General features: G+C 43.3%; 1 protein-coding gene across 1 annotated transcript in view; it reads left to right on the top strand.

Moving 5' to 3' along the window:
- PLPP3 (phospholipid phosphatase 3) overlaps positions 1 to 15472 on the top strand; it is an 85438-nt gene that overhangs the window by 30615 nt on the left and 39351 nt on the right. Inside the window, exon 2 of the mRNA XM_036862160.1 lies at positions 13840 to 13997. Within this exon, the coding sequence (XP_036718055.1) occupies positions 13840 to 13997 (158 nt within the window). The remainder of the gene's footprint in view (positions 1 to 13839; positions 13998 to 15472) is intronic.

Below are 15472 nucleotides of genomic sequence, written 5' to 3'. Positions count from 1 at the left end.
GCCTTTGCAAAATCGAGCCGGTACTGCTTACTGGAAAGGATTATTGGGAGGGATAAATGAGAGCCAGCTCAAAGTGCCTACAATAGTATCCAGTTTGCAGGAGTAACTGATGCTAATTCTCACCTGCCTCTAACCCACACTGCAGTATTGCTGATAGATACCTACTTCTTTGAGCCAAGAGCTGCCAATCATGAATTTGGTTTGTATCTGAAGGTTTGCAGATTTGGGGATGTTTGGGGATTTACTGCAATAGAGAGGTCAGGTGGGCAGGGTCATGAGGAGAGGAGGGCTGCAGGGGCTGTTCTTTATTAATGAGCATCCTTGAACCCTGGAAGGCTTTGCTTGGCCAGGCTACCTTCACAAACTTAAAGTAGCCTGCTCCCCAGTTACCCCAGCCGGGATAGTGGGCAGGAGGTGATGCCCATCTGCTCTGTAAAGATGCCGTGGAAAGAAAGCCTTCAGTTTGTTCAGATGACGCCCTGCACTCCTTGGAGAAAGGTGAAAGCTTTGGAAGGTCCCTAAGACACCTGGTAAGACCACCTCTTTCATTTTGCAAATGAAGAAATAGAGCCCAAGAGAGCAGAAGTGCAATGATATAGTTAGTTAGCAGCAGAGTTAATACTGATGAATACAAGTTTTTATTATCAGTTACCATTGGTTAGTATTTGTTTTAAGGTGGCCTTGGCTAGAGAAACTTTGACTAAATGCCCCAAACTCACTTGTGCTATCTTATTGCTACCAGGCATTACTTCACTGAATCAAAAACTAGTGTGGAGATCATTTTCCTTCCAGAATATTGGCTGAGCTGACCCAGCTCAGACTACTTGAGACTCTTTCTTGCTCAGTAGGTGAAAGGTTGGCTAATTTACTAGAACAAAGTAGAATGACCCCAATGTATCTATCTGCCTTCAACTTACTATAATTTATAGCGATCCTAGTGATGATTAAGTTAGAAATCTTTTTCCTCCAAGGAAGAAATTTCTTCTGGATTGAATAACATTTCTAACTCTCAGTTTTTCCTGTTTAGCATCTTTTCAGCATCTGTGTGTTAGGAATTAGATAGGCTCCCTCAAACTACTTTTCTCATTTTGCCTCACGAGTAAGAGGTGGGTAGGGGATGAGGGTGAAACTCTGAAGCAGTTTTTTGGGGGTGGGGGAGACTTTCCAGTTCTGGATTTTTCTTTCTGTTTTTTTTTTGTATTGCTTTAAGTACATCATTAGCATTCAAATAACAGCAAGGAATCTTTGAAATGCATTTATTGAGCTAGTCTATAAACTGGTATTGCATACCTATTGGCTGCTGAGTCATGTGCTAAAGGGCATCTTCCGTGCTCCCTGAATATTTTAGAAATGCCTCCGTGGAAGTTCCTGTCATGTGGCATCATGGGCAGTTGTCCCCAGGGTATGCTTTCTTAGAGGGCAGGGACCACTTCTTATTCATTTTTGTAGCTCATAATTCTCTCAGTGAGGAGTTTCCTCCTTCAAAACAGGCTTTTTCTCCTTCACTTTCTTGCCACCCATTGCAATTTGGAGGACTCAGTGGGGCATGCACCAAGCCTCAGATGTCTGGGAGAGAAGTTTGACTTGTACTTTAATCAGGTGTTCTGTAATGCCATTCACTCCTGGGATATGTCTAAAATGAAAATATAGCCTAGAAGGACAGCACAGAGAGAGGAAATAAACTACAAATTAAAAAGTGATTAGTGAGTGTTTAGGCAGAAGGTCAAAGGGATTATTTTGGACTTCAAACTTTTCAGCTTTCAGGGCTTGTATTCAGTTACAAAATTACATCCCCGAATTATTTGTGCAGGTGGCAGCTGTCAGATTTGAAGAAGGTTTCTGTGTTTTACAAAAGGAACATTGACAGGGCTGGGAGTGGGGAATATGCTCCTGGGGTGAGGGCTGTCTTCTCCACCGCGCACTGGAATTGCTCCAGTCTTGCGCAGCTCGAGTGACAGTCCTTGTCTGAGCGGACACAGCGGTGTCCAGGTTGGTCAGGCGACCTTCTTGAGGAAACCAGTCAAGCCGGTTGATTGGCATGGAAACAGCCTGAGAGTCGATTTTCAGACTGGGAGTGCAGGGAACGAACCTTTGTTAAATACCTACCGTAAGGTATTTCATCCTCACAGCTCTTCAGAGTGGCTCTTGGCGTCCTCTTTTTACAGTTGGGGCCCAGAGAAGTTAAGCAATTTGCTGAAGATTGCCTACATGATAAGTGGCAAACCTGGTTTTCAAATCCGGGTCTGTTGCTTTCTTGAAATCTGTGCTCTTCCTCTTACTGGGAACTTTCTTCATGGCAGAGATTCCCAAGAGGATCACAGCAAATGGGTTAGGTCAGGGTGTGCTGAAAATCATTAATCATTAGAGAAATGCAAATCAAAACTACAAAGAGGTACCACCTCACACCGGTCAGAATGACCATCATCAAAAAATTTAGAAACAATAAATGCTGGAGAGGGTGTGGAGAAAAGGGAACCCTCTTGCACTGGTGGTGGGAATGTAAATTGATACAGCCACTATGGAGAACAGTATGGAGGTTCCTTAAAAAACTAAAACTAGAACTACCATACGACCCAGCAATCCCACTACTGGGCATATACCCTGAGAAAACCATAATTCAAAAAGAGTCATGTACCAAAATGTTCATTGCAGCTCTATTTACAATAGCCAGGACATGGAAGCAACCTAAGTGTCCATCATCGGATGAATGGATAAAGAAGATGTGGCACATATATACAATGGAATATTACTCAGCCATAAGAAGAAACGAAATGGAGTTATTTGTAGTGAGGTGGATGGAGTTAGAGTCTGTCATACAGAGTGAAGTAAGTCAGAAAGAGAAAAACAAATACAGTATGCTAACACATATATATGGAATCTAAGGAAAAAAAACAAAAAGGTCATGAAAAACCTAGTGGCAAGATGGGAATAAAGACACAGACCTACTAGAGAATGGACTTGAGGACACGGGGAGGGGGAAGGGTAAGCTGTGACAAAGTGAGAGAGTGGCATGGACATATATACACTACCAAACGTAAAATAGATAGCTAGTGGGAAGCAGCCGCATAGCACAGGGAGATCAGCTGGGTGCTTTTTGACCACCTGGTGGGGTGGGATAGGGAGAGTGGGAGGGAGGGAGACGCAAGAGGGAGGAGATATGGGAACATATGTATATGTATAACTGATTCACTTTGTTATACAGCAGAAACTAACACACCATTGTAAAGCAATTATACTCCAATAAAGATGTTAAAAAAAAAAAAAAAGATCCTTTAGCCCCTGGCCTGCAAGGTAGGGTGGGTGTGGCACTGAATCACTGAGCAGCAGCCTCTCCTCAGTTTACCCCTTGCAAGTATCTTCTGATAGTGTCACTACCTAAATGTCTGGGGAACTCTGAAGATTAAGTGTCTTAAAGATCATCCAGTTCAACCACTCATCTGAGACTTGAAGCTGGTTGGGTTCTCCATAATTTACTCCTGGTGCAATTGTCTGCTCTTTGTGAGGGTATGTGGTACTGTGTTGCTTTGGGAGATTGTGTTAAAAAAACAGGATTTGGGGATATGAGAGAGATTAGATTAAATTCAGAAACAGGGGGAGGTGTCGGGGAGAATCTAAGTGGGGGGTCATAGAGTGTATTGGGGGCGGAGCCATATCCTCGGAATTTTAGTCTGTTTCCTATACAATTATTCAGTAGCCATGCGTTGAACACCCACTAAGTGCCAGGAATTATTCTTTGTGCTGGGGATACAGAGATGAATAAAATATGGACCCTTTTCTGAAGAGACTCTCAGCTAGTGAGGAGACTTACCAGAAAAGAGTCATTACAGTGCTAGGGGGTGGTGGGTCTCAGCCTTCCCATCTAGTAAATGGAATAAATGACACCTCAGATCTCTTGTAGTTCCAAAATTTTACCAGTGTATTACTGAAATGTTCCTGACTCCACTAGAGTAAAGTTTGTTATACCAACAATTATCTGGTGGATTTTAATTTGTAAATTCCTTCTCACTTGGCTTTGACTTTTTAGAATGAATGAGCTTCTATCAGGAAGAGGCTTTGTTTTCATTTTAATACTATTGCCTTGAAAAATAGAGCACTCGGATACCTTTACTTAGTATCACATAGACGTGTGTAAGTTGGGTCCACTTCTTTCTTCTGAAGCATAACCATGTAATTTATTAACACGTCCACATTGTTTAACTGGCCAGTAAGGCAGATTCATTCTGGCCCTACCACCAGCCTCATGGAATAAACTTGCTAAGGCCTTTGTAGTTCAACAAGCCTTGGCTTCCAACCCTCATTCATTTTTTTTTCTTTTTAAACATCTTTATTGGAATATAATTGCTGTACAATGGTGTGTTAGTTTCTGCTTTATAGCAAAGTGAATCAGCTATACATATACATATATCCCCGTATCCCCTCCCTCTTGGGTCTCCCTCCCACCCTCCCTATCCCACCCCTCTAGGTGGTCACAAAGCACCGAGCTGATCTCCCTGTGCTATGCGGCTGCTTCCCACTAGCTATCTATTTTACATTTGGTAGTGTATATATGTCCATGCCACTCTCTCACTTCGTCCCAGCTTACCCTTCCCCCTCCCCGTGTCCTCAAGTCCATTCTCTACATCTGCGTCATTATTCCTGTCCTGCACCTAGGTTCTTCATAACCTTTTTTTTTTTTTTTAGATTCCATATATATGTGTTAGCATACGGTATTTGTTTTTCTCTTTCTGACTTACTTCACTCTGTATGACAGACTCTAACTCCATCCACCTCACTACAAATAACTCAGTTTCATTTCTTTTCATGGCTGAGTAATATTCCATTGTATATATGTGCCACATCTTCCTTATCCATTCATCTGTCGATGGACACTTAGGTTGCTTCCGTGTCCTGGCTACTGTAAATAGAGCTGCAGTGAACATTGTGGTACATGACTCTTTTTGAATTATGGTTTTCTCAGGGTATATGCCCAATAGTGGGATTGCTGGGTCATATGGTAGTTCTATTTTTAGTTTTTTAAGGAACCTACATACTGTTCTCCATAGTGGCTGTATCAATCTACATTCCCACCAACAGTGCAAGAGCAACCCTCATTCATGTTACTAACTATGAGAACTTTGGCAAGTCACGTAGCTTCTGAGCCTCAGTTTCCTCATGTCTGAAATGCAAATGTTATTAGCTGCCTTGCAGTGATGACTTGACACAATTTTTGGATTTGAAAACGTTGATGGGAGGCACAGTCTTTGGTTAAGTTTAAGACATATGCACATGCACGTACTCATCCATATATGTCTAATGTAGCCATTACTTATCATGGAGGACATTGTTGAATCAAGAGTTCATTATTTCTATTTTTATGGCTTCAGCCAAGGACTTTATGTTCTCTAGAGTAGGGATGGAAAAGCCAAACGTCTCCAGGGGCCAGATAGTTAACACAAATGACTGAAGTAGACCAGGTATAGGAAGATTGACAGTACAAGCTCAATGGGAATGGAACTGAGGCACAGCCTTGGTGTCAGGGAGACACTAGGGCATGATGGTGCCCTGGAGAATCTGTGCAGCCAGTTACCACTGCCTGCACTGATTGCCACAGGGCGGTAGAGCTGGCTTAAGAAGCTGAAATCTGAATGTTATGTGAGACCTCTTGTTATTAAATGTTGACAACGAATTTTAAAAATCTTAAACACTGGGTTGGCCAAGCAGAACATCTCTGCAGGCCAGGTTTGGCCATGCACTGCCAATGTGTCACCTTCAACCTAGAACTTGGTAGGACCGTGTAGCCTGATGGGTTAACTTGGAATACCCTGACGGCCTTGGATATCCTACCCGCGTGACTTTGTTCTCGTAAGGCCTCCAGTAATGCTTCAGCTCTTCATTTTTGGCACTGCATCTGGCTCCGGTCTTGCCTTTTGACTATCTCGATCTTTGGCCCTCCCAGGTGTCTGATGTCCTGCCAGTCTCCATATTGTTTATTTTACCGCCACGTGAACCTGGTGTTTTGTGTACACCTGGATAGCATGGCTTGGATGGGAGCACACTGCTGACGAATGTATGTTTAACTGTTGGAAAAATAAGAAGAAATGTTTTTTCACCCTTATTATAGACTTACCTCCCATTCAGCCTCCTGTGATCTTTGAGAATACGGGGCAGGGCTCCTGCTGTGATATTTCTTCTCTGTGTCAGGGTGCCAGGTCCTGCTAACCACTATCGAAGCCCCTTCTGTTTACACAATCCCAAGAAGTCCCTGGAATTAAAGGATTTTATGAGCATGCTTTTCCCGTGGGATCAGATTGCACTGGGGAAGAGGCTGGTGGGCCCGTGGCTTTTGACAGAACTCTGATCACATCTTATCCCTGCTTAAAAGCTTTCCATGGCTTCTTGTCACATACAGAAGAATTAACATTTATGGAGCCCAGCGATTACTGGTTGTTTTATAAATTGTCCCAGTTAGTCCTCAGTCCACTCTTTATGTTGGGAACTATTACACAAAGGCCAATTGCACAATGATGCAGGTGGAGTTCAGAGAGGTAAACTGACATGCCCAAGGTCACGCAGTAAGCATGACAGGTGATAGAAGTGGAATCCTGTCTGCCTGACTCCGAAGCTCCTGGTTAAATTGGAAAAAAGTAACTCTGCCAGAGTGGGTTACGTGGCTGAGTGACTCCTTTGTAGAAAAGATATTTATATTTAGGTCTTGAATCAGAGTCTGCCAGTGGTACTTTAATCCAGATGTTAAAAACATTACTTCCCAGAGTTGTCAAGAAGATCAGAGGTGATCATTTATGTAAGAGCTGTAAAACCCTCTGCACGCATGTGATTCTTGCTCTGTACTAGTTCTGGGCAGTGTATTGCAAATGAACACATCTGGGTCATAAGGGAGACTGAGGCAGGAGAGTGGCCGGATCTGTACAAATCCACCTCAGCATCTAAGGAGGAGCCTTGCTTTTTTATCCTTGTTCAAGGTCAACCTACACTTTCCGGAGCTTTGTAGCTTTGTGAATAATCTGCATAGACAGAGTTCATGTATACTTAAGGATAAAGGCTAACTGGCCCTGTCTCTGAATGAACTTTAGAGTCAGAGTATTCTATTACATACTCTGGTTACACCTCTTATCAGCATAGTGGGCACTGAGGCAAATTATAATCTCTGACCCTCAGTGCTTTGGCTATAGACTGATAATTAATTTAGAGGATTGTTTGGAGAGTTAAATCAATTGATATATCCAAACCTCCTGGCACATAATAGGTGCCCAATGAATGTAAATTTACTCTCACCCTTTTAAAAGAGGGATCAAAAGAGAGGAAGGAGGTCTTGGGAAGTGACCGAGTTTTACCTGGGGCAGAGGAATTGTTAGTCCTTCAGGCTCTAGTAGTTGTGTAGTACTAGAAATAAAATCTCTCGTTTGTGAAATACATAATGGCAACAAAAGAGGTCTGGAATTCTCTCAGTGAAAGGTATGAGTCATGGGCTGTTGGTTGATTTTTTAGTTCTTGGTGGATATGGCAGCCCTTTAGAAATCCAACTGCAAAAGCCAAAACAGCCAGAGCTGGGGGTTTTAAGGTGGCTGATGTTATTTATTTTAAAGGATAAAATGTTTTTATTTTAAGCCCTTTCAAATAAGAAAGATCATTCAAAGTCCTTTTTCATGCCCACGATTAGACTAAAGACAGGTGTCTCTTTGTCATGGAACCTGAGATTTTTCCAAAGTTGAGGAACTCAAAAACAGTGCCCAAGGTTGTGTCCTGAGCCCCTCACACAGTGCCCAGAAACTATACTCAGGAATTGTCTATACATGCTTGTGGAATCCAACTGAGACCAAGGACTTGGGCTCAGGAAACCCAGGGAGCAGGATTGGATCTGCCATTCCTTTCTTCATTTCTGCCATGTGGTTGCTTTGAGTTCTGACAGTCTTCTTTTTGTAAAGAAAGGGCCTGAACTTTCCAGTACCGAAGAACTGAGCATTTGTCAAAGAGAACTTCTAGACCCAGAATACTGCATGTTCACACCAGCCAACAGCAAGTGTTTTTCATGGCAGCCTCTTTCAAAGGTGGGAAATGCCTTCATAGTAAACTTAGTTTTGTCTCATTTGGATTGTGTCCAGTCTAGAAATCTGGATAAATATCATACGTAAACTAAAGAAAGTTTGCACACTTCTAAGACAAGTAGCAATTAATTACTTTAAATAGAAACCTTGTCACTTACAAGCAACATAAATATTTGTATTTTGAACCTCTAAGTAGTAGTTGGGTTGACCATTCTGGCCTTAAGTGATTAAAAAAAAAATCAGGTGGTCATATTTTAACAGGGAAGACATTTATAAAGAAAGGGAGGGTCAGGTCATGGAGTAAGAAAACATGAGCCAAAAGAAAGACAGATCTGGGTTCAAATCCCAGCAACCAATGGACTCACTTGGGAACCTTGGCCACGTTACAAAACTACTGGTTTCAGTTTTCTGTTGGGTGCAAATGAAAATAATGGCCTGTAACTTTTCAGAGCTGTTGTGGTGATGAAAATACATTAATTCCTAATTAGATTCTAAACTCCTTGAAATCAGAAGCCCGGCGTCGTCCATCTGTGCTTCTAACATCTGGTCCAAATTGGTGCCATTTACTTGCTTTGATTTCAGATGAGCTGCTTAAACTTTCTGAGCCTTAATTTTTCACTTGTAAAGTGAGTAAAACAGTAAAGTTGGTAGAACTCTATACCGTAGGTAAGATGCATAAATTCCTGTCACAGAATCATTTGAGCAACTAGACTGTGCTTGATACCTACACACAGATTCTATATCCAGTATTATTTTGTGAGCAGATATGTAGGCTTTCTGCAGATATTAGTTTAATTATCACTCACACAGATGCTCGACTTGGCTTATTTTAAGGTAACTACAGCTCTGGTGAAGTAGAAAGTTGGACAACTCTGGAAAAGGCACTTGAAGGACATGGTCCATAGGAGCGATGGGAAAATCTCTCCCCGATGCTCTGATTTCGGTCATGCAAAAGTGCAAAAATTTCTCATTCACTCTCCCACCCCCACTCTTTTCCTACCCTCACAAGAGCTTTCTAAAAAGCACTTTGAGAGCAGGAGGCTGTGTTTAATTTTGCACCAACTTGAAGCTGTGGCTGGAGGGAGCAGGGCTCTGGGGCTGGGTCACTTTGGTAACACTTCCCACATGACTTTATCAATGGGTGGGCCACGGAAACTTATCCCATGTTTTCTTACACCCCACCCCCAAACCGCCCAACCTGCCCAAGTGTTCGTTTTTCAAAGCCCAAGAACTTTCAAAGGCCTGAACCCAACACAGGGGCTTTTCTTCATGCTTTGATTTTCTGCCCATTAAGTGTTTGTCAGTGAGTTCGTATTTCGCCTCCTCTGCAGCCTACACATCCCAAGAGGTCCCTGGAGGTTTAGGAAGTTAATTGATCCTTGATTAAAAGAAGGAGAAATGCTTGAGTTGAGGTCTAGAATCACCAGATAGTGTGTGTGTGTGTGTGTGTGTGTGTGTGTGTGTGTGTGGGTGTGTGTGTATTTACATACATTTTGGTTCTGCTTTGCAGAAAGCTTGTAATGTACCTTTCATTATAGATAAATCTAAATTCCAGGATATTGGCTTCGGAGTTTTCATTATATTCAGTACTGTCGTGTGTGGAGCACGGTGAATGTTCAGGGAGCAGGAGCCAGTGCTGTTGCCTTGACTGTTCCAAACAAAGCATTTTCTTCTTCAAAGCCCATGAGATTTGCTGGGCTTCAATTAATGTATTAAACTCATAGGTGCCTCCTTCCCTCTATTTTAAGTGACTCATTTACTTTAGAAAGCACCCAGGAGTCAGAGCATTTGAGTCCTGTCCACCACTACCGCTGACAGAGGGACTCTGGTAAGTCACTTGAATCCCTTTGAACCTTAGGGTGACTTAACGTGTTAGCTTTTATGACTGCTCCTCCTGTTGGCCTTTGGGCCACTGGAAGGTTGGGACTCCAACTCAGTAGCCCCATCAGTGCTGAGAACAGAACAGGCAGCAGGTTTGTCAGATTTGCCACAGTTTATGTGGGGATCCTCGGTACCTTGTGTTTCTCTCCCAGCTCTGTAGCCAAACTTAAAATTGTATTCTCGTGATGGCGATGGCCATCAGTTTTGTTGATGGCCTGTTGCAGTCCCTAAACTACACTGTTTTTATGAGTGTGTTTAGCCCCTGGACCCCAGAAACCTCCGACTCACATAAGGGTCAAATTAAGCCTCCCATCCGGGCCATCTTTAGTGTCTCTAGTAGAGTGTTCTTTTGTGCCCTCGCTGTACTCTCTACATCCATCAGTCCTCACACTAAAAATGTTTTAGTGCACTTGTCTTCATGACTTTCTTACAACACCATGCACCTCTTGAGGGCAGGTACTATACTTTGATGTACTTACCCCTTGATTCCCAGTGGCTAACACTGGGAATTTTCTTAAAATGAAATGATCAGGGACTGCAGTGATTGGTAATAAAGATGGTGCCAACGTTGGAAATGGAGATCCTGTTTTGGAAAAGAACGCCTCTTCTCTGTCGTGGAGAGGCAAGGCATGGTGTTATGTCTCTTGAGGGCTGGCTGCCCCATTGGGGGGACATGTTCATGCTTTTCCCATCAACTGAAGGGGATCTGAGGTTATTCTTTTCCCGGAGCCAAGTCAAGATTTGACTGGCATCACCCCCAATCATACCACAAGTTTGTAGGGGAGACAGAAAAGGCCACTGGGTTTTCTAAATGCTGTCTCCACGCCTTTCAAGAAAATAAAATGGACCGTATTCCGATCCAACTTCTTGTCTGTTTGTGGTCATCATTCACATAATTGGAACCGGAAACCCTCCCCAAGCCTTGGACAAGGAAGGAAGGAAAAGGATTTGGATTGTTCCCAGGTTAAGAGTACAGAGGAACTGACCAGACAGATTTTCTTTCCTAACCTTCTCTGTGGGACTTTCCCCTCCTTCTTCCTTTTAGCGTTTTTGAGTGTCCACAGTGTGTGCCAGACTCGGTGCTGACACTACCCCATGCTGTTGCCTGGTTTCTTCCAACTAAAACAACTTCCTGTACTGATTTTATTCCATGATATGTGTCTTCCCCTGCTAGATTGTAAACTTCCTGAGGGCAGGGCTTGTGTCATCTTTGTAGTCCTTGTACTTAGTAGGCATATTTAAGACTCAGTAAATATTTGTTGAATGAATGAATGAACGAATACATTATTATGTCCTCCCAGCAATCCCAAAGCAAGATTTTGTTTTTCCCATTGAGCAGATGAGAGGGGGGTTTTGGAGGTGGAAAGTAACTTGCTCAAGTAGTAGGGAGCAGGGTTGAGATCATTAACCGAGTTCAGTCTGACTCCACAGCTCTTTTATATGTGTTTTATTGTCCTTAGGAACATATGTTTTACAGGCCTATCATGTGAACACTAGTAAAAATAGAAGCTGGGGGCCTTAAGAGCGGAACACAAATGTAAGGAACTTGGGGTCTGTTCCCTTCCTTTTATTAGCAACGCTTTGGCTCCTCGGCACCACAGAGACTGTGACCGGGCTCAGATGTGAAGCTAACGGTGTTTGTCACGATGCGTGGAACTTTAAAAGTGGACTATTAATATCATGCTGCTGGCTTCACAGCTCCTTTTCGTAGCCAACTTGGCCACATTTCAAAATGTGTAGGCAGTGGAATGAAGACGGCTCAGGCCCACGTGATATATTTTCTCTCCCAGCCCCAAACCCAAGAAGATCAGCTAACTGCACTTGCCATCTCTAAGCCGGGACATGGATTCCCTGTTTCCCTTTCTTCCTCTTCTCCATCGCAGAGACCGAGTTTCAAGAGCTAATAGTTGTTGCCTTCCGGGGCCCCTCTGTGTTTACTCTCCGAAGGTCAGGCACAACGCTGTGGTGTGCGGCTGGGCTTTCTTTTCAAAGCACCAGTATGAATTTGATAAAGTAAATTGTTGTTCTAGCAGGAAGCAGTTGTGGGGGGGGTGGGGTCACAAAATAAATAGCCGTAGAATTCAAATAAATCCAAAGAATAAAAGCAAATAAATCCATGTGTGTATGCACAGTGATACATAAATACACTTTTTAGAAAGTGAGCATTTTTATCGCTGCCAGTCTGGACCAAAGTCATTGAAACACTGTGGAGTTCATGGTACATTTTCTTTTTTCTTTAAGGGGCCGTCCGGGCCTTCAAGCCACATGACATGAGCTTAATTCTTTTTGAAAAACATGAAAATGGAATCTTATCTTTTAAACGGCTGCTTATCGTGGTTTTTTTTTTTTCCACTAATGAAATTCATATATGGATGAAACCAATTTGCAAAGTTAAATTAGGGATTTAGGCCCTTTGGGGTGGACTAAGAGACTCTGAGTGATCTAAGCATTCTTTCTGAGCCTCTATTCTCTCCACTGGCAGATGAGTGATAGTAGTGCTTAAATGATTTTAAAATGACCACTCGGGGTTGTTGGAAGATTCAATGCAAAAATGGATGCAAAATACCTCACACGTTGTTGGTGCACAACAGTGGTGGGCTGTTATCTTCGACAAGATGGTTTTCATGGTCTTCCTTAGTCCTGACATTCAGTGGCTCACCTTGCACTTTTACTTTACCTTTTACTCACCATTGTGAGGTGGCCTTGGGGCTAGGTATTGAACTTGGATATAGGGGAGGAAGTGTCTTTCCAGCCTAAAGAAGAGCATGAATCAAGACAGAGGCTCTGTGTCCTGTTTTGTTGGAGGGTGTATCAAGGAGGTTCAGGTCATGGGGAACTCTGGAGGTCATACTTAGGGATGTCATCTTGTCCTGTGCAATGGGGAAACATTGAAGAAGCTTGAGCATGGCCATGACATACTTACGGTCAGGAAGCAAGCTGGTGGATGTGGGTAAGAGGCACGGAAGGCCAGGAGACCAATTTGGAAGCTGCCGTGTCCAAGAAAGAGGTATTGTGGGCCTTCACTTTTTGCTTCAGGCTTATGAGGGCCTTTCCTGGCAGGTGATGGAATCCATTTTCCATGACCTTCAGGAGAATGGCATCTGAGCTGGACGTTGATAAACTAGCAGCAGCTGCAAGAGTGCCTCAGTGCCCCTGATGCCCTTGGGCTCTGCTCCAGGTCTGTAAGCAGGAAGGCCCAGCTCAGCTCTGCTCAGTCTTGTCAAAGACTCTTTGAACAGTGAAAGAAAAACACTGGCAATGGCATTCACTAAGCAGCTACTATGTGCGAACACTGTACTAGGAGTTTTATGTGCTTTGTTTCCTATTCCCCTTTAGTCATCACCACAATTCATTTGTGGGGAAACTGAGGCTCAGGAAGATGGAGAGAGAACCAGAAGTCACATTGCTAGGAAGTGGTGGATCTGGGGTTCAAATTCAGGTTGTCTGATTCCAGAGTCTTCAGAATTCCAAGCCACAAAGTCTTAGGATGAGCTTCTCAAAGGGGGAAATGATTGACTTAAGAGAGGAAGGCACTTGGAGGCATCATGAGACCTCATTAGATTTGGGGCTTTGTTAGTAATAATTACAAATCGGGCTTTGATTTTTAGCAGGATGTTGTAGAGCAGTGGAAAAGCTCCTGCCCTGCCACTTCCACCGCCTCCCTCTGTGCTCTTGGACAAGACAAGAGGATCACACTATACCCTTCTTAGTGGCAACTAAAGGAGGGAAGCGGGTGCATGTAGAGAAGGCTCTCTGTAGGCTGTAGATCAAATGCAAGGAATTAACATTGCCGTCGATGTTGTTATCTGGGGTGGTCTTTGCTGTAGGTCATTCTTCTTTGGCCTCCTCGCACTGATGTTTTTCCCTCTCTCTTGTTTTTTTCTGGTATATGCGATGATGGTTCCGTCTGGACCAGCGGGCCTGCCCTTCCTCATCATCGAGACAAGCACCATCAAGCCTTACCACCGGGGGTTTTACTGCAATGACGAGAGCATCAAGTACCCGCTGAAAACCGGTGAGACAATCAATGATGCTGTGCTCTGCGCCGTGGGGATTGTCATCGCCATCCTCGCGGTAAGCGCCCAGACCGCCGTGTGCAAAGCACGTCGTGGACTATCCAAGCTAGTAGAGGTTTGGAAGATCGAGTAGAATTTCATTTGATTAACACTGTTTCATGCAGTTAATACTATTACTAAAAGTATTTTAAAATACTAAATATATATATATATATATATACTATAAGTATTATAAAAGTATGCTAAGCAACCTTCTACAATGCTTTGCATACCTTATCCTTACAACAATCTAACAAAGTCTAGATATCGTTCTTATCTTTCTTCTACAAATTAAGAAGCTGAGGTCCGCGGAGTAAAAATAATTTGCCCAAGGTCACGTAGTTAATGAGTGGTTGAGTTGGGATTTGAACCTCATTGTCCCTTACCCCAGAGTCTGAGCTCTTAGCCATTGTGCTATAAATCTGAGCCCCAGAGGATGGGGGTAATACCTTACCAAATATCTCAGGCCTTTTCTGTGTTCTTCCCACACTCTCGTGGTGCTGCTCTGACAGTGGTAATGCCACTGACATTCTCTGGCATATTGTTTAATTCTCTCATCCAGTGGCTGTAGTGTCAAAGTGAAAATAGAATGAGACTTGCAATCCAGGGACCTAGGTTCCAGACCTGGCCCTCCACTGCCAAGCTGTATGTCTTTAAAATCAGGGGTGACCATCTTGCTTCAAAACTTTGCAGTCAGAAGTAAAAGAGATCATGAATATTGAAGTAATTGGCAAACTCTTAATTGCTGACCAGGTTGCTCATACGCCGGTGTAAAATCTAGACTTACATCCAGATCTTCCCTTAGAGGATGAAGCCCTCATCGAAGATGCCAAAATGTGCCACCGACTTGACAAGGTCCAGAATTACTTTGAGCAGTGGTAGCCTCATGGGAATCAGGGTACGGTCTATCTGGGCTTTACTTAGAAGGTCACTGCCCTGTTTTAGACGTGTCCATTTAGGGCAGGGGAGGGGGAGAGTAACTGAGGGTAATCCAGTCCTATAATTTGTAGTTCATACATTTTCACAGCCATCCATTCCACACCTCCAGTATTTTCTAAATTTTTTCTTTGTCCTTGAACCTCAGCCATATGGGCAAAGGGTATGGGATCACATCCACCAAGATCGAAAATCTTTGTTTCAAATCCTTGAGTCATCTTTGTATTCATCCTAGCCTGGAAGCTTATCTTTGGCCTGTAATAGCAAGCCAAGAAGGAAGGAGTTGATATTCAGAACACTGCATGTGAAATAAGGGCTTAGTATCCCCCTCATTCAAATGGAAGATCAGAAGCTTGGAGGGGTTCAGTGACATGCTCAAAGTCTAAAGCAAGTAAAAATTCGAGCCTAAACCTGGCTTATTCCCAAACCCTCTGTCCATCTTGCAGGCTTGATTTAGGCTTGGAGGTTGGCTATCCTATCCAAGTGCTCAGTGGGATGGGCAGTTAGCTACTGTTGCCTTCTCTGCATCAAATGTAAGCTGCTGATGGTCATGGAGCA

Source organism: Balaenoptera musculus, chromosome 1 (assembly GCF_009873245.2).
Source record: "Balaenoptera musculus isolate JJ_BM4_2016_0621 chromosome 1, mBalMus1.pri.v3, whole genome shotgun sequence".
Taxonomy (NCBI): Eukaryota; Metazoa; Chordata; class Mammalia; order Artiodactyla; family Balaenopteridae; genus Balaenoptera; species Balaenoptera musculus.
Note: the sequence above shows the minus strand (reverse complement) of the source record. Positions and strands in the feature narration are given on the sequence as shown.